Consider the following 19,849-nt stretch of genomic DNA (forward strand, 5'->3'; position numbering starts at 1 on the left):
CCCCTGTCACCCTCCCTCCATCCCTCTCTTCTTCCCTCCCTCCTTCCATTCCTCCATCCCTCCCTCTCTCCCTCCCTCCATCCTTCCATCTCTCCTTCTTTCCATCCCCCCCTTCCTCCTTCCATCCCTCTATCCCTCCCTTCCTCCTTCCATCCCTCCATCCCTACCTCCTTCTTTCGCTCCTCTTTCTTCTTCCCTCTCTCCATCTCTCCCTCCATCCTTCCCTCCCTCCCTCCCTCCATTCTTCTCTCCCTCCTTGTCTCCCTCCCTCCATCCCTCTCTTCTTCCCTCCCCCGAGGAGGAGGAGGAGGAGGTGGAGGAAGAGCTGGAGGAGGTGGACACGGAAGAGGATGAAGTTCAGGTGATCGAACTGAAGAAGGAGAAGGGCGAGGAGCCCCGTCCGGAGCCGGCGGGCAGCGGCAGGGAGCCCTCTGCCCCGGCCCCCCCCGGCCCCAACTCCCCGGCAGAGAAACCCGGGGAGCAGCCCAGCCCGGGGAAGAAAAATGACATCTCCAGACACAGCTATTCCAGGTACAACACAATTTCCTACCGGAGGATTAGAAAAGGAAACACCAAGCAGCGAATCGATGAATTTGAGTCCATGATGCACTTATAGACTGAGGCGGAGAATTGCTTAGCGAGCCCAGCCTTCACTCTGGGCTCTGTTTTTCTCTTTTGTTCCCCCCAGACACGTCTCTTCACACACCGTGAGGTCGCTGCTTTTTTTTTTTTTTTTTTAGTTTTGTTTATGATTTCATAATACACCGTGAAAATGTAACACCTTGGCTTTGACAGCGGGCAGAGGCATCCATAGTGCGGGAAAATTAATAATCAGATTGCTAAATATAATACCGTTTGATTTAAAGTTTACCCTCTTTATTTTTTCCCCAACTTTTGTAACCGCCTTCCAACAATGGGATGCCTGGAACCGGCCGGGGCTCCTCTGGCTGCCCGCAGAGGGGTGACCTGTGCCATCAGCCCTGCTGGCACTGGGCTGGCAGCACCACACCTGGGTGATGCCACACGATGTGTGTGTAAATAAAAGAGACGACTGTTTGCCACCGCACTGCGCTCTGTCCTGCCGTCCGTCCCTGCTGGTGTCACCCCCCCCAACACCCCAACAGCTCCCGGGGCTGGTGGGGGTCCTGACGGGGTGCTGCTGCTGCGGAGAGAGGTCTCAGCCTGGGTGTCTTCAGGCGTGACATTGCCTGCTCGCTGCAGTGTCACGCTGCAGTGATGCATTTCACTCGTAAGAGAGGAACAGTGATGCATTTATTGATATAAACCGGTGATTTTGGTAGCGATTTAGCAGGATTGGATGGGAAGGCACACTTGATCGTTCACTGCCCAGAGGACAGGGTCAGCCACAGCCGCCACGGAGACCCCCGCGTTGAGTTGAGGTTCAGAGAGGACCCCTCGACTTTACAAACTCCTTCTCGGCAGAGTCTGGGTGAGCTGGATCCAGCCCTGGTCCCAGATTTGGCCAAGGGCTTATGTCCAAAGGATTACCACTCTAAGGTACACTCTTAGGGAAGTTTAGGATGCCGTTAGTCACTTAACAAGTATCTGTTGTGACCAGGAATCTCTGAATCTCCAGGAGTAACCTTGGTGAGAGCCTGGCCCAGGTTGCCCCGAGAAGCTGTGGCTGCCCCATCCCTGGAGGGGTTGAAGGGCAGGTTGGAGGGGGCTTGGAGCAACGTGGTGTGGTGGGAGGTGTCCCTGCCCAGGGCAGGGGGGTGGCACTGGTGGGGCTTCAAGGTCCCTTCCCACCCAAACCATTCTGTGATTCTCAATCTTCATGCTAAGTTTGAATGCAAAACTTTAAAGTGGTTTTTTTTTTTTTCTCTTTTTTTTTTCCGAAGCAGGCAAGTTCTTATGTGTAATTTGGTTTGTGCCATCTGAACACAGCCTTTCTCCATTTCTAAAACCCATTGTTTGACTACGGCATTGTCAAGGCAGTCTTTTTATTACTATTTTACAGAAGGATTTGTCTTGCTTTGGGACTGAGCTCTGCCAGCGAGCGCTGGGAACGCTGAGAGCTGACAAAGGAGGTGACAGCAGAATCGGGCTGTGACCTCAGCTGCAGGAGCCTCCTCCAGCCATAAACGATTTTCTTAAGGACTGGTTTTACACCGCCAGCAGCACTGAATATCGTTTTGACTTTTCTTCTTCTATACATAAAGGCAATTATTATTGGCAATGGGAAAATAATAACTGGCAATTCTGTATTGTACAAACCAGACACAGCCCTCATTGTGCCCCTCAGGCTTGTTTATTCGCCCTCTGGCCTGTGGAAGTTCAGAGCTTTGCTTGTACGAACTTATACTGGGGGTTTGTTTGCCTGCAGCAGCTGCCCCACTCCCCCCACCCCTCCGGCCGTTCCCGTAAGGGTGACAAGTTTCTCTTCATGGTGTGACCATTGCCAGGGCTGTCGGTGACCCGCTGAGGTTGTGGGTGGCAAAGCCACTGGGGCTGGACATGCTGGGGATGCAGCTGGATTTAATCATAGAGTCATGGAATGGTTTGGGTTGGAAGGGACCTTAAAGCCCCCCCAGTGCCACCCCCTGCCCTGGGCAGGGACACCTCCCACCACACCAGCTTGCTCCAAGCCCCCTCCAACCTGCCCTTCAACCCCTCCAGGGATGGGGCAGCCACAGCTTCTCGGGGCAACCTGGGCCAGGCTCTCACCACCCTCACACCCAAGAACTTCTTCCCCACATCTCAGCTCCATCTCCCCTCTTTCAGGGTCAAACCCTTCCCCCTCCTCCTAGGGCTCCCCTCCCTCATCCAGAGTCCCCCCCCAGCTTTCCTGGAGCCCCTTGAGGGACTGGAAGGGGCTCAAAAGTCTCCCTGGAGCCTTCTCTTCTCCAGGTTGAAGCCCCCAACTCTCTCAGCCCGTCCTCCCAGCAGAGGGGCTCCAGCATCTCTGTGGCCTCTGTTAAGCAGTGTGGGCCCCCAGGAAAAGCCCTCTCCCCGTACTGCAGGGGGAGGCACAGCCGGCCAAGCCCTGTGCTCACTTTAGCAAAAAGTGTAATTTTTTCCTCCCTTTACCCTCCGCCTGTCTGTAACAGCGTGTACCTTTTGCCTTACCCCCAGGTGACAGCTACAATCCATTCCCCAGCCTGCAGGTGCAGGATGCGATGCTGGGTGCTCTGACTGTGGGCTCAGGTTCCAGCTCAGCACGGAGCCTCGATGGGGCGGTCAGGAAACTCAGACTTAACTTTTTTTCATCAGAAAGCACAGTCTGACCAGTGGAGAACGGGGCCGGAGGAGGGCTGAGGGCAGCCACGAGGGGGATGGAGGCACTTTGGAGGGTCGAGGTGCTCTTCCACCCTCTCCAGGCAGTGCCACACGATGCCAGCTCCCCCCTGGGAGGTGTTTCCAGGGTTGCTGTGTGCTCCATTTGAGTGGGAATTACAGCATTCCGGCAGAAACGTGCTGGTTGCCACAACATCTGCAGCAGCTGCAGGGCACAGCAGCTGGCACCGGCTGTTGCTGTTGCTGCTCTAATAGCGCGCTAATTGGGCACCCAAAGCACAGCCCTAAAGCAGGGGAAATGGGTGGTTTTAAAGGTTCTTCTGAAGGGTGATGTTTTGGGGTCCAGCCTGGCAGTTCCCAGGGCAGGAGAGTCCCTGGAAAGGGTCTGAATCAGTCAGAGACAGAGGTAATACACAGGGCTTAGAGAAGAAGAAGAGAAATAGATGAAGAAGCTTCATCTATTATTATTTATTCCCTTCTTTTTTAAACTTCTCTTTCTATTAAACAAACCAAACAGGGCCTCCAACTGCCACCACTTCGACGGAGGCCACCTATGGATGGAGGCACATCACAACATGCCTTGCCCACAGCTCCAGGGGCACCACTTCACGGTGGGAAAAGCTGCATTTTTCCCGTTGCCGACACTGGGGACGATGGCAGCTCCCGTCCCCAGCCCCAGCCGTGGTCCTTCCTACCCCTGGAGCCTTCCCCCTTTCTTTAACCCTCACAAAGCCTCCATGGCCCCCCCAGACCTCTGGGATGCAATGCATCCCTGGTGTGGATAGAAGGGGGAGCAGAGAGACACCCATCACCGCGGCTGCCGCGCGCCCCAGGGAAAGAATGTTCATTTCTGGCCAAAAAGGCCGGCTGGTAGGACGGGCAGGCTCCTCGGGGGTGTGTGAGAGCAGGGCCATGTCTCACTGCCAGCAGCCCCCCGGCACCATCCCCTCCGGCAGCGGGAGACACCCGGGTGGAAGCGAGCACGGGCCCAAGGGGGGCACGAGTGCCAAGGTGGGCGATGGGAGGTGAGGGTGACACAGGGCCCGTGGGTGCCCGCGGGGTGACAGGCCGGGGAATGTCAGCAGACAGGATTTGCTGAGGCTCAGGCTGCTGACGAGTGGTGACGGCACAAAGGAGGCCCCTGCCATTTCCCGGCCAGTGACAGCAGGCTGGCCGCGCCGGCACAGCGGGAGGGAATCTGCTGGAACAGGAGCCAACCGGGGAAAATCCATTGGGGCAGTCAGCATTTCAGCAGCCTCAGCCCATCAGGTGCCGTGGGCCCCGATTGGCAGGGGGACAGGCAGGGGGACAGGCAGGGGGACACCGGGGACTTCTGAACAATCAGAGAGGTGGGAGGTGTTCTGAGAACATGGGCCACCACGGCAGGAACTTCCCAGCAGAAACCAGGGAAGGAATCCCACCCGGGACACGCTGGTGTCACCCATCCCAGACCCCAGCTGAGTCTCCCATCAACTACACCTCTTCAGAAACCAGTGACGGTTTTTGCAGATAAAACATTTCACAGCAAGAAAAAAACATGTGCCCACGATGGGAAGTTTGGAGGGGCATGCACAGCTCGGCCCCCCCATGCTGCCCAGTGGCTCACCATGACCAGGGCCCCCGTGAAAAGCGTGTGCCCACACACACACGTGTGTTCTGCAGCCCTTCCTGAGCCCCCCACTGAGTTCCACGGCTGTTTTCACCCACCCTGAGCGCCGGCAGGTAGAAGTTTTGGGCTGTGAGACGTCCTGCTGGGGGTCTCTGCCCTCCCTCCACCATGGTCAGGGGGATGCTGCTCAGGGATGCACCACGGGGATCTGGCACAGGCACCAGCACAACCCCACGCCCCGGCCAAGGAAAGTGGCAGTGGGTTCCTGGGGAGCCCCAAAAAGCCATGGGGGTTCAGGGGACCCCACCATCCCCAGGTGGGGACAGCCTGGCCGCCCTGGGACGAGGACACACGTCCTCGCTGTGCCCGGGGAAGGCTTGCTCCTTTTTTCTTCTGCTGCCTCCCGTCCCCCTCCTCTGCTGGGCAGCTCATCGACCCACATTTGCCTCCCATTATTAAAAGGAGGCTTTTTCCGATCAGCGATCGATGCCCAACGGAACCCTGATCCTCATCTGTCAGAGGCAACGGGTCCCACAGGGCAGGATCCTGCGGCCAAACCCAGCGCGGGCATGTCGGATGGATTTTTTTAATGCGCTGGTCAATAAACATCCATTTTCTCAGGCTGGGGAAGAATAAGCAGCCCAATTTGCTGGTTATAGACTAGAGAGCCCTGCAAGTATTTCTGTAGCTTCTGCTGTTGTCCGGGGGGGGACTGATGAAGGTTTGTTTACGGTAGGATGGGAGACTTCAGAAAATATTTCCATTTAATAATACAGAAAAATTTTTGAGTTTTTGCCAAAGTCTTCCACAGTGAGGGAAAAACACGCCTACCTGTTTCAGACATCTTGAAACCAGATGTGCTGCTCTTGGTATTCTCTCGATACGCTGGGTTAAATCACAGATTTCAGTCACCATTTGGAAAGGAACTTCCAGTTTTCTAACTGCTGTCACAAGTGGCAGGGCTGCCCTTGCGGAACGCGTGAGATGAAAGCCCGGCCTTTCTGGTTCAGCTGAGCCCCCTTCAGTCTGCGTGGTAATTGCCAAACTGCCACTTTTGATAAGGATTTGCGGAGTCGCAGGCGGTCACCCTCGGGGCCCCGTGCGAGGGATCCACTTCCAAGCACGCCGGCTGCTGGAGGTGCTCCCAGACGATGTGCTCCGTCTGCAGCAGGGGAGAGAGAGGGATTTAGGTACCACAGCTCACACGGCAGCAGCTTGTGCTTTTCCACTCAGAAAGTTCGATTCTTCACGGCGTGCCCTTTTTCCCCCCCCTGCCTTTCCCTGATAGGTAAGATCTCTTCGCTGACTTACAGGGAGTTTTGGGTGGGAGCCAAAGCCTGAACCTGCTGCTGAGCCAGGATCGGGCCGTCCCTCCCCTGCTCCGTGGCTTTTCCTTCACTGGCAATGGAAAGATTAGCTCTCTCGCTGTCCGAGCGGTAATTACCATGCAAAGGAAATCGCTCCAGATGGTATGTGCAATACAGGGGAACGTATGGCAGGAGGCTGATTGCCATATTGTGGAGTTTCTCGGCTGATGAGCTCAAAGCCCATCTACTGCCCTGAAAAGGATGTTCGGTAACTCAGCGATGAAGTTCAAATGCCGGGGCAGTGAACTGGGGTATGAAAGAATGAAGACTCTGAGTGATCTCCATCTTTTTGCTTTTCACATCTTCCCGGCTCGATCTGCTTAACCCACGTGGCCAGCAAGTGATGCTGCCCGTGCTGCCAAAGGTAAGGGACACTGTGGTGTCACCGCCCAGCACTGTCATTTGGTTAGTGTCTAGGTGAAATACCCCTGAAACCACAGGTACAGTGCTGTCTGGGGAAAAGCTGGATCTCTGTGCATATAGTAAATGCACTTCACATCATTCATCATAAGAATGCTTCGGGTGGGAAGGGACCTTAAAGGCCACCCAGTGCCAGCCCCTGCCCTGGGCAGGGACACCTCCCACCACACCAGCTTGCTCCAAGCCCCCTCCAACCTGCCCTTCAACCCCTCCAGGGATGGGGCAGCCACAGCTTCTCGGGGCAACCTGGGCCAGGCTCTCACCACCCTCACACCAAAGAACTTCTTCCCCACAGCTCAGCTCCATCTCCCCTCTTTCAGGGTCAAACCCTTCCCCCTCCTCCTAGGGCTCCCCTCCCTGATCCAGAGTCCCTCCCCAGCTTTCCTGCAGCCCCTTGAGGGACTGGAAGGGGCTCCAAGGTCTCCCCGGAGCCTTCTCTTCTCCAGGCTGAACCCCCCAACTCTCTCAGCCTGTCCTCCCAGCAGAGGGGCTCCAGCCCTCCCAGCATCTCCATGGCCACCCCGCTCCAACAGCTCCATGTCCTTCTGCTGTTGGTGGCCCTAGAGCTGGAGGCAGCACTTGGGGGGGTCTCCCCAGAGCAGAGCAGAGGGGCAGAATGCCCCCCCTTGCCCTGGTGCCCACGCTGCTGGGGGTGCAGCCCAGGTTGCGGGGGGTTTCTGGGCTGCCAGCACATATTTCTGACTAATACGACACAATGACTGTGACAACAGAAGGGTGAAGCACCCCAACTCCTTCAGCCACTGAGCTGCTCCTCAGACTTCCCATTCCTGGCACCGGTCATGGCTGATGTCCCATATGGACTGAGGTCCCCTGTCCCCAGGTGCGGTGGCAGTGCCAGACACTGCTGTGGCCGGAGTGGCCCCTTGCTCCGGCAGAGAACCGACCGAACGGCTCTGACCAGGGGCTGGAGGTGAGCACAGGCTGGAACAGGAGACAAACACTGCCTGGGCACCGACAGCGCTGTCTGCACTCCTAAGTGGATGACAATTTTCATCTGTTTTTCACAAAACACCCTGGCCTTTGTGAGCTTTGGCGTTGCGGCGCTCTGGCTTGGAAAGTTTTACTTTTTCAGACTAAAGCGGAATGGGCACTTGTCGATATGATGATTGTATAACTTCGCTGCATTTTCTCTTCCTTAAATTAAGACTATTTCTTTCTTAAATGTAAAGAATGCCATTTCACAGCATTTTGGACAATTACTTACACCAGGCTGTCAGAGATACAGTCGCAACTCCTGCTTTCTGCAGTGCGGGTAATAAATGTAAGTACCCATTCTTCCCCTCTTCATAAATGTTTTCTTTTACAAAACCACTGTGAGCTGAATGCCAATCAATATCAGATAATCTCTGTGTAAGTGCTATTGATGGTTTCTATGTAAAACGGGGACGTTTTGTTACCGCAGAGCCCTGCCGGAGCCAGTGCCTCGGCACGGCTGGCGTCTCCCCGTCCTGGCTCACGGTGCCGGGGCACGGGGCTCATGTCCCTGGGACTGATGGAGCCCAACGCAGGGTGTGTGCCACCATCCCCATGGGGAAAGGTGGTGGGACCCAGGCCAGGGGACCAGCACTGAACTTAATTAACCGACTCAGCTTTTAAACATGGCTTTGCCAAAGCTGGGACCACCTTGTACGGGACGAAAGCTGGCTTTTGGCCCCTTGCATGGGACCAAAGATGGCTTTGCCAAAGCTGGGACCACCTTGTACGGGACCAAAGCTGGCTTTTGGCCCCTTGCATGGGACCAAAGATGGCTTTGCCAAAGCTGGGACCACCTTGTACGGGACCAAAGCTGGCTTTTGGCCCCTTGCATGGGACCAAAGATGGCTTTGCCAAAGCTGGGACCACCTTGTACGGGACCAAAGCTGGCTTTTGGCCCCTTGCATGGGACCAAAGATGGCTTTGCCAAAGCTGGGACCACCTTGTACGGGACCAAAGCTGGCTTTTGGGCCCTTGCATGGGACCAAAGATGGCTTTGCCAAAGCTGGGACCACCTTGTACGGGACCAAAGCTGGCTTTTGGGCCCTTGCATGGGACCAAAGATGGCTTTGCCAAAGCTGGGACCACCTTGTACGGGACCAAAGCTGGCTTTTGGGCCCTTGCATGGGACCAAAGATGGCTTCGCCAAAGCTAGGACCACCTTGTATGGGACTAAAGCTGGCTTTCAGCCCGTTGCATAGACCAAAGATGGCTTTGCCAAAGCTGAGACCACCTTGTACGGGACCAAAGCTGGCTTTTGGGCCCTTGCATGGGACCAAAGATGGCTTTGCCAAAGCTGAGACCACCTTGTACGGGACCAAAGCTGGCTTTCGGCCCCCTGTTTGGGACCAAAGATGGCTTTGCCGAAGCTGGGACCACCAAACTATGCGGCACACCTTGCCCACCACCACGTGGAGCCAAACCAGGGACCGGTGGGCCACCAGTGCTTCACTTACCAGGTCTGGCTGGGTGGTGGCCAGTGACTTGTGGAGCCAGGTGGGGCTGTGGCTCCCTCCCTGGCAGCGTTGTAGCCCCAGAGCTCCTGCGGTGCTGGTCAGAGCGAGGCAGAGCTCCCTGTGCTGGATCAGCCGCAGCCAGGTGTAGTTGAACTTCTGGTCCTGTGGGGCGGGATGGGGAGAGCTGTGACCCACTGGCCTTCCCCAACAGGGCTGGCTTTCCTGACCTTCCTCCTGCCCTCGTCTGGGGCTGGGGGATGAGGAAAGCCCTGACCCATTAGGGCAATGGAGCTGGTGAGGGGTCTGGAGCACAAGTCTTGTGAGGAGAGGCTGAGGGAGCTGGGGGTGTTCAGTCTGAAGAAGAGGAGGCTGAGGGGAGACCTTATCACTCTCTACAACTCCTTGAAAGGAGGGTGTAGCCAGGGGAGGTCGGTCTCTTCTCCCCAGGAACAGGCCACGGGACAAGAAGAAATGGCCTCAAGTTGCCCCAGGGGAGGTTTAGGATGGAGATTGGGAAATTTCTACACTGAAAGGGCTGTGAAGCCTTGGCAGAGGCTGCCCAGGGCAGTGGTGGAGTCCCCATCCCTGGAGGGGTTTAAAATCCGGGCAGACGTGGTGCTGAGGGACATGGGTCAGTGGTGGGTTTGGCAGTGTTGGGTTGATGGTTGGACTTGATGATCTGAAAGGTCCCTTCCAGCCCGGCCAACTCTATGATTCCATGGGAAGACCTTTCCTGCCACCTCCCCTGGCTGTGCCCTGGCACTCACTGCACACGGGACCCCCCCAACGTGAGGGGACACAACCCACACATCGGCCCGTGGCGGACAGTGAGCAATTAGCAGGGAACAGCCTAAGGAATACTGTCTGTACAGAGAGGGACAGGTTGGCCGTGGCTGCTTCCCACCGAGCGAGTGCACAGCCGGGTGTTTCACAGCACAGGACACCAGTCTGGATTTAACCATTTCTCCCCATTCTCACATGCTCAGGCCTTTACCTGACTTCCCTATTCCAGCTGAATTTGCTGGTTCTGGCGTTGTTGCTTGGCTACAGGCTTTGCAACCAGCCCATTCCTGCCCCTCACTGCTTCCAGGCATCCTTTGGCTGTGTCCCCCGGTGGGAAGGGCTGTGTTATCTCCTGGGAGGGGGCCGCCTGCCGTGGGGGGTACAGGAGCTCTGTGCCTGGCACTACAAGGAGCACTACAGCCTGGGCATGCAGGGCATCCTCACCTTGCTGTTAACATCACACGCTTCAGAAGCCAGGGTGGTGTTGTGCACAGTGATGCATCTCGCCGTGGCTATGTTAACAAGCTGGAAAACAGACACAAAATGCAAATTTAGACATAAATTCCCAAGAGGGAGGAGAGGCTGTTCCACCACAGTTAACCTGCTGGGCTCACAGGGCACTGAGTAATACTGTCCACTCAACTGAGCGAAGCAGAGATGATGTGTCATGGTCCTTGGAGGGGTGTGTAAAGGCACATCTGGTTTGTTAATACATGTTTTTCTACCGAGAGGAGCTTGAAATGAGCCCTTTCCAGAAACGTTCAAGGCTGGATGAGACACACTCTTTTTTGGGTTGTTTTTGGACGTAGCTAGTGTTCCTGTTCTGCAAATCCCCAAAACAACAGCTCCCAGCAGTAACTGGGAGCAGAATGCCCTCCCCTTGATGTGCTGAGCAGCCACCAGATGGTGCAAGAGCCTGGTGGTCCCATCTTGGGTTCAGCTGGTCCCATCCCAGGTGACACCCAGGGCCCCGGTCACCTGCCATGGACCCCTCAGTGGCCCTGGGGAACGGCTCCATCGCTATGTCCTCCTGTGGGGACAGGCTGAGAGAGTTGGGGGGGTTCAGCCTGGAGAAGAGAAGGCTCCGGGGAGACTTTAGAGCCCCTTCCAGTCCCTCAAGGGGCTCCAGGAAAGCTGGGGAGGGACTCTTGGTCAGGGGGTGGTGCCTTGGTCAGGCCTGCTCATGTCCGATTCCTTGCAAACGTCCTTCCTTTGCCTTTTTTCAGAATTTCTGGAGAATTTAAGAATTAATCCTGGTGAATAAATAGGCTATTCAGAAAAAAGTTCTCCACTAACTTTGGAAAGTGTTCAGCACAGCTGGAATTTGCAGAGCAAGCTGAAAAACAGATTTTCTGCCCTATTAAATTCTGAGAATGAAGACGAAAGAGCAATTCAGGTGGCCTGAATCAGGACAAAGCAATGCAACATCTTGAAAACTTTTACAAACACCTCTGAAAAGTTGAGGTTTTGGCTCAGTTGACGCAGAGGTCTCTCCATGCCGTCTGGCTGCTTTGCACTGAATTTGACATGGAGTTTTATTGCTCCGATTGAAACAAGAGAGCTGGAAAAGTGAGTATTTCTCAAGAAATTTCCATTTTTTGATGGAGGAAGCAGGGCATCCTTCCCCGTGGTCTCTGCACAGCCACCCCCCGACACCTTCCCGGCTCCATCCCTGCTCCGTCGTGGCGGCAGAGAGGCAGACCCCATCCCTGGGGATCCCCGCCACGGGCAACCTTCACCGTCACGCCCTTGGCCCACGGACCAGCCTGAAACGGAGCCAAATGGTTGCTGTGCTTTTTCCTGGCTCCCCAAAGGGCTGGTGCAGCGACTGGAGGCCACATGCCTTGGCGGGGACACTGTTGGGGGGGACAGGCAGTTCCTGTTCTCGCTCCCCGAGCCCTGCCAGCCCTGTGGTCACCGCAGCCCGGCCACCTCTGCTCGGCAATGCTGCTCCTGCCATGGCACAGGGAGATGGGGTGGGCAGGGAGGGCAGCAAACCCTTCAGTTTTCATCCCTGGCATCGCTGTAATTTTTCTGACAAACCAGATATTTGACTTTTGTCCTTGCAAACTAGCCTGCAATCAATTCTGGATCTTTTCTGGGCAGAATACTGGAGGTTTCTGAATGTTCAAACCAGCAGGTGACATTCTGCTGAGGCTCAGAGCTGGGCCAAATTTAGAACTCATGTTTTATTCTTGTTTAATTCCCCTTTTAAAGTGGGTGAGGTGATGCCAAACAGCCATGGAGTGGCTGCAGAAGCAGGACCTGATGCCAGGGAACACGGGGAGTTCCCTCGCATGAAGCTGGAGGAGAAGCGGAGCCTGGCCCGGATCAGCCACCCAGGGGCTTGGGGAGGCAGGACTTGACCCAAAATGGACTTTTAAGCTGTTTTCTGCCCACTGAGCCCTTCCTGAGGAGCAGGTTCACCCACACTGGAGAGATGCCAGGGCTCTGCTGCCCGGCTCCTCTGCAGGCAGAGCAGAGGAAAAGCGGATTTCTGCTGCGCTCTGCTGGTGGCACAGCCCCGCTGCAAACCCTGCCTGTCCTGTGTGTCCTGTCTGTCCTGCCTGTCCTGTCTGTCCTGCCTGGGCATCTCTAACCCACCCCAAAACGTGACATGGGGGACAGGGGGGTGCTGGACCACCCGCCCTGCAGGCACTGCCCCTGCCCATCGCTCTTCCCTGAAGCTCATCTGGCGTTTAAACACAGAACTGGCTCTTTCACGGGAAACTGCCTCTTAAAATCGTAGATTATTTCTTTATAAAAACCCTGGGGAAATCCAGACCACTGTGACACAGGAAATATTCAAAAGTATCACCAGGGAAGCGACTCGGAGATGGCGTACTGGGATGCTCCCCAGTGAAAACCACTGAAAACCTGTTGAAATGAAGGATAAGTCATCTAGGTACGTACCAGCCCACTGGCTTTCACCAGGGGAGCTTCCAGGTCCGGGTAGACGTTCTCCAGGTACCACCGGAAACTTTTGCACTGAAGCTTCTTCCGCAGTTGGATTTGTTGAGTCAGGTTGCCCACATCCAGTTTTTTTAAGACCAAGTGGTAAGCGTGGCCGTAGAATAACTCCTTGTACTCGTCCAGCCAGACCTCCGCGACACGGGCCAAGTTCCTCTCCACCGTCCTCACCCGGTCTTTTGGGAAGGAGTAAGGATTGTCGTTCCTGAAAATGTGCCCGACTCTGGAGCAGGGAACGATCTCGATCTCTCCCCCACACATCCAGACCTGAGAAACACAGGTTGCTTTGGTAGAAACAAGGGCTTGTGCTGGGTGCTGGCTTTGTGCAAGCCAGAAGAGGAGCAGAGAGATGCCCAGAGGGATGGGGTCTCCGGTGTGGGGCCGAGCCCATCACCCGAGCCCGGCTGGCAGGGAGGCAGACGTGGGGGGCAGCCCACCCAGAGCGACGTACCTTGAATGAAATCTCCATATTTTCACCTCCCCAAACATCCAGTCCTGGGTCGTAGGCTCCCAGCTCAAAAAAGTACTTCTTATCGATGGAGAAGAGGCCACCTGCCATGACCGGGCACCTGGGAGGAGAGAAGCCACATCAGCTGGTGGGGAAGCACCCAGCCCTTTGCTTTGCTTTGACGAGGGAATCACTGAGAAGCTGTGGCTACTAAATGCTCAAGGACGGTGCTGAGACAGCAAGGATCACCCAATTCACCACTTTTCTGCAGGTGGGCAGGTGCAACGTTAAATAAAACGTTAAAATAGAGGGTATTTGGGTGGTTTTACCCAGCCTGAAAGCTGCAGTTGGGCATGGATGGGAAACACACAATGGTATGTCCCCTGGTCCTGGTGGCACCAGCAAAACGCCATCAGTACCTCAAGGGAGGACAAAGGCTGTGCCCGTGTCTGGTGACGTGACCGCCCACAGCGACCACTGCCTCCCCTGTCCTTACAAGCAAAGACACAACATTTGGCCTGGAAGGAGCTTTTGTTCCTAAATTATTAAAAGTTTCATCCACAGAGCCCTCACCTTTGCTTTTTTTACCTTATTATATCAGTCTCCTTAATTTTGTTTTTCTCGACGACCTCTTGCGGAATCTGCCTCCATCCAAAATTCATTGGCCAAGTGAAAATCCCACGCTGAAAGTTGTCCACGGTCATGTAGCTAAACAGGGAAGAGATGGGGATGACTAATTCTTAGTCACATTCCTGATTGAAATGTCACCCTTAATGAGTGAAGATGACTATCCGTACATAATTAAATCAGATTTTTAACAAATTTCATCAGGAATCCTCTGCATGTACTAAAAGTCATGAAAAAGGGAAAAAGCGTGTGTGATAAATGAGGGGGCCATGTCCACCACCCATGGTAATTTCTGGTGTACCGCAATGTTACGTACCTCTTGAGAAACGCTGCTGAAGGCCAGTTAGGAGCTCTGGACCTGTGTCTTCCTGTAGTTAACGTGCTGGTGGTCCCAGTAAGAGGGTTTGCTCCAGCCACTGGATTTGGGGTTTCCCGGGGGGCCTTACCTCATGTCCTTGTCACTGATGACCTCGATGACGGGGCAGGCGACCTTGGTCCGGCTCAGGTGGACCCTCTCCAGCAGCGGCTCCAGCCACCCCACGTTGCACTCCACGTGCGAGTCCAGGAAGGTCAGGACGGTGCCTACAGCAGAGCCCGGGGCAGCATCAGGGGCCCATCCCCATCCCCGTGGGCTTGGGGTGCTGCTGAGGGTGCCACCACCCTCCCTGGCTCCCAAAACCCTCCCAGCTGTAGCATGTTTTCACTGCCCAGCCATCATGGGCTGCCAGATATGGCCAAGTAGGGGCCAACTCAGCCTGGCCATGGCTGGAGATCCCAACAAGCTGCAGCTCACCCCCTTGTCAGACCCTCACACTTTGTGTACGGAAAAGATGCCCGTAATTCATGGGGAGGGGACTAAACCTCAGTGCTGGAGGTGGCTTTAGGGGGCCCAGGCAGGGCTTTCGTCCTACCTTTGGCGATCTCTGCTCCTGCCAGCCTGGCCCGTATCAGACCGTGCCTCTCCTTGAGATGGAGGATCTTCACCTTGGGGAACCGCGACATGTATCTGTCCAGCTTCTCCTTCAGGTACTCTGCAGAGAAGGAGAAAGAAGGAGAGGTTGACTTACCCATTTCACACCCAATTCCAGGGTGGAAAGCAGCAAGCAGATTTTCCTTGCAAGCACCTCCAGGACACACCAGGGTCCTCGGGTCTGAGGCACGAACATCTGGGCACAGCTGCAGGGCTCCTGGTGCACAGCATCACAGTCTGAGCCTGCTCTCTGGTGAAACCCCCAGCCATGTCACTGCCAGCAGGTTTAGGCTGAAGTTGATGAATTTCACAGAATCACAGAGTGGTTTAACAATTGTTCAAAGACTCTATAATTTTTTTTTTTCTCCATTGCTCTATAATTGCCACTAAAATCCGCTCTGAACCGTTTTTCTTTCCCTAAAAAAATAGTTTTTGATGTGCTTCACAAATTTCTCAATATCAAGCACCACATTTAAAGGCTCAGCCTGGGTTTGAACCGCAGGAGGGTTTGCTGGGGCACACCCCTGCTTCTGAGGTTGCTTTTGTCAGCTTCCCGTGGCTGCGGAGGCAGCTGGTGGTGAACTCTCAGGAAGAAGAGGGTGTGAGAAGGGTGGTCTGGGGGACTCGAGCACTGGGCTGGCCTGGTCCTGGCTCGAGGAACCTCTGCTGGGGTCCTGCAGCTGTGCTTCGTTAGGTGACAGCCACCACTTGGGTCTGCGGGGACCCCCGACTGCCCTCACCACTGGGATTCATGGATAATCCTTTTTTTTTGCCCCAGGAGAATATAACTGTTTGCATTTCTGATACTCTGGCTATCAAGGAGATAGAGAGGAAGCCACGGGGAGAAAGTAAATAGAAAACCTGAAAAGATGCTTTTGAGGGGAAATGGTTAAAAACATGGTTACTTTAAAAATGAGCAAAGTGAGTCTTTTTTCTCTTTTTTTTTTTTTTTTTCCATCTATTGTCTGGCTGCATTGTAGGCTCTGTGTATGCGTGGCACGAGCTCTGCAGTTTGCCTGAGACAGCACTTTTTCCCTGAAGAACCAGCAGTTGGAAAATTACATCATTCCTAAATGTTTTAAGGGCCGAAGCCAGCAGAGAGCCAATGGTTCGATACCATTGGAAACGGCTGTGATCCCCCTCATCTGGAGAGATAACGGCGCTTCCAGACAGGGAAAGGAGAAAATGCCATTTCCTTCTGCTCCTCGGAATTGAATTACAGAGAACAAATCGTATTTTAGCCCCAAGTTATATTAGTTTCATAAAGAAGCTTCCCCCACCTTTTGTGCTGCAGTCGTCCACCAAAATGACTTCTTCGATCAGGTGGGGAGGGGACCGGCCGAGGACGCTGTGGACGGAGCGGAGGAGGGTGGACCACACTTCATCCACGAAGCACATGATGATGGTGGTGGTGGGGAGGTCGTCGTGGACCCGCTGCTGGGAGCACCTGCAAGGGCAACGCGGGCTCACAGGGCACGTTCCCAAAAATCTCTGGGCTCAGGGTTTTTTGGGAAAAGGCATGGGGAGGGGGGAATTGCCGAAAGTTGGGAGGCAAACCCTCCAAAATGGGGCTTTCTGGGGGGAAGGAGCAAAGGGGTGAGCAGGGGGAATGCCCCACACAGGGATGGGGTGCACTCACTCCTTTCTAATGGGGACCTCTTAAGTCCCCACCACTGGGTGATAATATCCCCTTTCCATGAGCAAACAGTGCAGAGGCACCGCAGAGCAAGGCCGATCCCAGCCCTGCACCACTGCCCTGGGGACTCCTGCGGGGAAAGGATCCTGGGATGCTCTGAGTGCCTGTGGGGCATGGGATCACGGGCTGCTGAGGGCCTCACCAGAACAAATTAATCAGTATTATGTAGGATTTCTAGGCAGAGACCAACGGGTTTGTTACTGCTGACCCCCAGCTAAAGACATTTCACCACATTCAGTGTGAGTTTGGGCTCCACTTCTTTGCTAACAATAGGTAAATACATATCTTTTTATATATGCATATACAATATTTAACATATGTAACTCAAGTAGAAGCCAAATCCTTTTGAAATTCCAGCCCTAAACAGTCTTTTAAGCAAAAATAGCCCACAGCCTTTATGTTCCATGGACACCACCCTGAAAGCCAGGGGAACGTGGGCTCCCAAGGAGCTAAAGATCCTTTGGGGAAAACGTCACCTTAGAGCTGCTGCCCCAGAGTTTTGAAGATGTGAGCTGCAAGGGTGCCCAGCCCCGTCCTCTCCCCACTGGTGGGCACAGCAAGGGGGCCCTCCCCACACCTCCCAGCATGGAGGCTGACCCACCCAGACCCCATTGTGTGACATTTATATACAGGGACCCAGGAAATCTGTGTCCCTCTCTAAACCTGGATAACTGGATTGTCCTGGAGAAGCTGTGGGGTAGCCCAGGGAGAGGACAGAGGCAGGCAGGGACCTTCGCTGCCAGGCTCTGTGCAGGGCAAGCTCCCTGCGTGTCTCCTGGCTACCCCTTGGCCGGCATCTGTGGGGCTTGTGCATCTCCATCCTCCGTGATGGGAGTCCTGCTGCAGGCATTTCTGCAGGGGCAGTGTGCCTGGCCAGCCCCTGCCCGGCGGGTACAGCTCGGAAAGCAGCAAGCGTGGCACCTGGAAGGCTGCCACAAACTTCCTGCTGGCCAAATTCCAGCGGTTTGGTCCAGCACTCCCAGTGAGGATGACGAGAGGAGCTGGGTTCGAAACTGGGAGAGACTGGAAGGCTCCAGCACAGAAGCAAGGTGCTGTTTGGTCACCCAGAGTGCCAGCAGCTGCTTGTGAGCCGGATCCTTGCCGTGCCCCTGTTTGGCCAAGGCGTTCCCCGTGACGCCGACAGCGGTGCCGTCCCCCCCCGGGCAGGTGCGTCACCCACAGTCACCGGGGACAGCCGGGCTGTCCTTACTGGAGCTCCAGGGAGGTGGTTTCTGCTCCACAGCTCCAGGGCTTTGCTGTCACAGACCAAACACAGCCCCCACGGCTCTCTTCTGTGCACGTGTGGCTTCGGGAGCTGGCACCTTCTGCCTGGTGAAAGCTGTGGCTGTTCCCCTCCATCCCTGCCCCGCTCCTCCCTGTGCAGGGTCTCACCACGAGCACCCGCAGCACCTTGGGAATGCCTGTGTGTTGTCCCACGGGACTGGGGACACACAACCCACGGGCAGAGGGACACGGGAGGGTCTCTGCCTGGGGCAGGTCTCCCCCCGGCCAAGATGTTTCCAGCAGGAAAAGCCAAGTATTAGACAAATGTGCCCTTCACCTGAACCAGCACCTTCCCTGGACCCCGCGCTCCCCGGGATGGGACTCCCTCTGGCCACACACCCCTTCCATCGGCAAGGGGCTGCCATCACCTTCCCCCCTTCCCTGTGGGGACTCTGGGGGAGGGAGCGCCTTTTTTAAGTGCAATGCTGAGATTTGCAGAACCAGCCACACACTTTGTGAGGACAGCTGTAACTGAATGACCGTTTTCCAACCCAAAACTTTGCCCGCGGGTCCGGGTGGCACCCGGGGCTGTCCCCTGGACCACCTCGACTGCAGGCTGCTGTGTGCCCTGACACGCCAGGCACAGCGGGGCCTGAGCCCCATCGCCCGCCTCGTGTGCCCCAGGACAAGGCCAGCAGGGCTCAGCGGATTAAAGCCACCTGCAAACTTTACCCAGATTTACAATTAATAATAAGCTGCTCCAACCGGGAAAGGCAAAGCTGCCCCACAGCGAGCACGCATGAAGCCAAGGCTGTGATGTGCCCCACACCCCTCCCCAGTAGCCACCCAGCAGGTCCCCGTGGCCACGGCACAGGTACGTGTGCAGGGTCTTACCCGGCAGGCCTGGTGTCCGCGATGGCTCTGTCTACGGGGATCAGGTCGCTGAGGTAGACGTTAAAGTTCCCTTCTTTCCACCTGCTTTTTGCTTCTTCTTGCTTATCGTCAGGGACAGCAACGGGGTGCCCAAACTGGCCGGGAGCTTGGGGGTCTCGGGGGGCAAGTGTCACATCCAGGGACAAGACCCTGTGTGTCCCCGGGCTGTGGCTGCCTGCCCGCTCCTCGATGGTGGCAGGAACCCCGGGAGCTGCTCCTGGTGTCACCCCCAGCATCTGGCCCTGGCCACCCGGCACCGCAGCCCCCATGATGGTGTTGACAGTAAGGGCATCATCGATGGCGTTATGGGCACCGTTGATGGTGTTGGTGATATGAGCACCATTGATGGTGTTGGTAGCATGGGCACCGTCAATGGCATTGGCGATGCGGGCACTGTCGATGGTGTTGGCAGCATGGGCACCGTCGATGGTGTTGGCAGCAGGGGCACCATCGATGGCGTTGGCAGCAGGGGCACCATCGATGGCGTTGGCAGCAGGGGCACCGTTGGTAGCGTTAGTGGCATGGGCACCATCGATGATGTTATGGCCCCTGTCGATGGCATTGGTGGCATGGGCACCGTCAATGGCTCTATGGGCACCGTTGATGGTGTTGGTGGCATGGGCACCATTGATGGCATTATGTCCCCCGTCGATGGCACTGGTGGCACGGGCACCATCGATGGCATTATGGGCACCGTTGTTGTTGTTGGTGGCACGGGCACCGTCGATGGCGTTATGGCCCCCGTCGATGGCGTTACGGCCCCCGTCGCTGTTTTCCTTATCAAGCTGCTGCTCTTTGCTCTTCTCCCGGCTCTGTGCGACGTTCCCCGCAGGGTGGGCTCCCAGCCTGGGGGCTGCCGGCCCGGCGGGTTTTGTCTCCTCTTTGCTAACGAGGACGAAGTGGTTTCCCGAGGAATTCGCCTTCTTTCCCGCTGCCATCTCCCCCGGCGCCGCCCGGGCTGCGGGGCTGGCTCTCCCCGCCACGCCGGCGGCTGGGGGGCCCCTCGTCACCGTCCACCGCAGCCCCGCTCGGCGGCCGCCCCCCCGAGGGGCCGGGGGAGGCGTCTCCTCGGGGGCCGACGGCCGTGCCCCCCG

At 55.9% G+C, this 19,849-nt stretch overlaps 2 protein-coding genes across 2 annotated transcripts in view; one reads left to right on the plus strand and one right to left on the minus strand.

Annotated features, from left to right (window-relative positions):
- Window positions 1-1,066, plus strand: part of ERMN (ermin) — a 4,988-nt gene extending 3,922 nt beyond the window's left edge. The window contains exon 4 of the mRNA XM_014966513.1: window positions 302-1,066. Within this exon, the coding sequence (XP_014821999.1) occupies window positions 302-616 (315 nt within the window). The 3' untranslated portion in view covers window positions 617-1,066. The remainder of the gene's footprint in view (window positions 1-301) is intronic.
- Window positions 1,067-5,369: 4,303 nt separating this feature from the next.
- Window positions 5,370-19,840, minus strand: GALNT5 (polypeptide N-acetylgalactosaminyltransferase 5). The gene is made up of 10 exons (XM_014966518.1): window positions 18,717-19,840; window positions 16,183-16,349; window positions 14,844-14,963; window positions 14,379-14,514; window positions 13,894-14,013; window positions 13,309-13,426; window positions 12,801-13,124; window positions 10,332-10,412; window positions 9,105-9,266; window positions 5,370-6,029 (listed from the first exon to the last, which is right to left on the minus strand). Exons 1-10 carry the CDS (start codon window positions 19,691-19,693, stop codon window positions 5,889-5,891), a joined length of 2,346 nt encoding a protein of 781 aa, XP_014822004.1. The 5' UTR covers window positions 19,694-19,840; the 3' UTR covers window positions 5,370-5,888.
- Window positions 19,841-19,849: the final 9 nt, after the last annotated feature.

Source organism: Calidris pugnax, unplaced genomic scaffold, assembly GCF_001431845.1.
Source record: "Calidris pugnax isolate Ruff unplaced genomic scaffold, ASM143184v1 scaffold48, whole genome shotgun sequence".
NCBI classification, from domain to species: domain Eukaryota; kingdom Metazoa; phylum Chordata; class Aves; order Charadriiformes; family Scolopacidae; genus Calidris; species Calidris pugnax.

Bases quoted from the DNA above. Each gene is read 5' to 3' on its own strand.
- GALNT5 (XM_014966518.1), bottom strand. From the start codon at position 19,693: ATGGCAGCGGGAAAGAAGGCGAATTCCTCGGGAAACCACTTCGTCCTC. The intron at 14,964-16,182 runs GTGGGGGAAGCT...CCTTCTCTGCAG, and splicing joins GGACGACTGCAGCACAAAAG to AGTACCTGAAGGAGAAGCTG. The intron at 6,030-9,104 runs GTAAGTGAAGCA...CCCCTGCTGCAG, and splicing joins CCACCACCCAGCCAGACCTG to ACGGAGCACATCGTCTGGGA.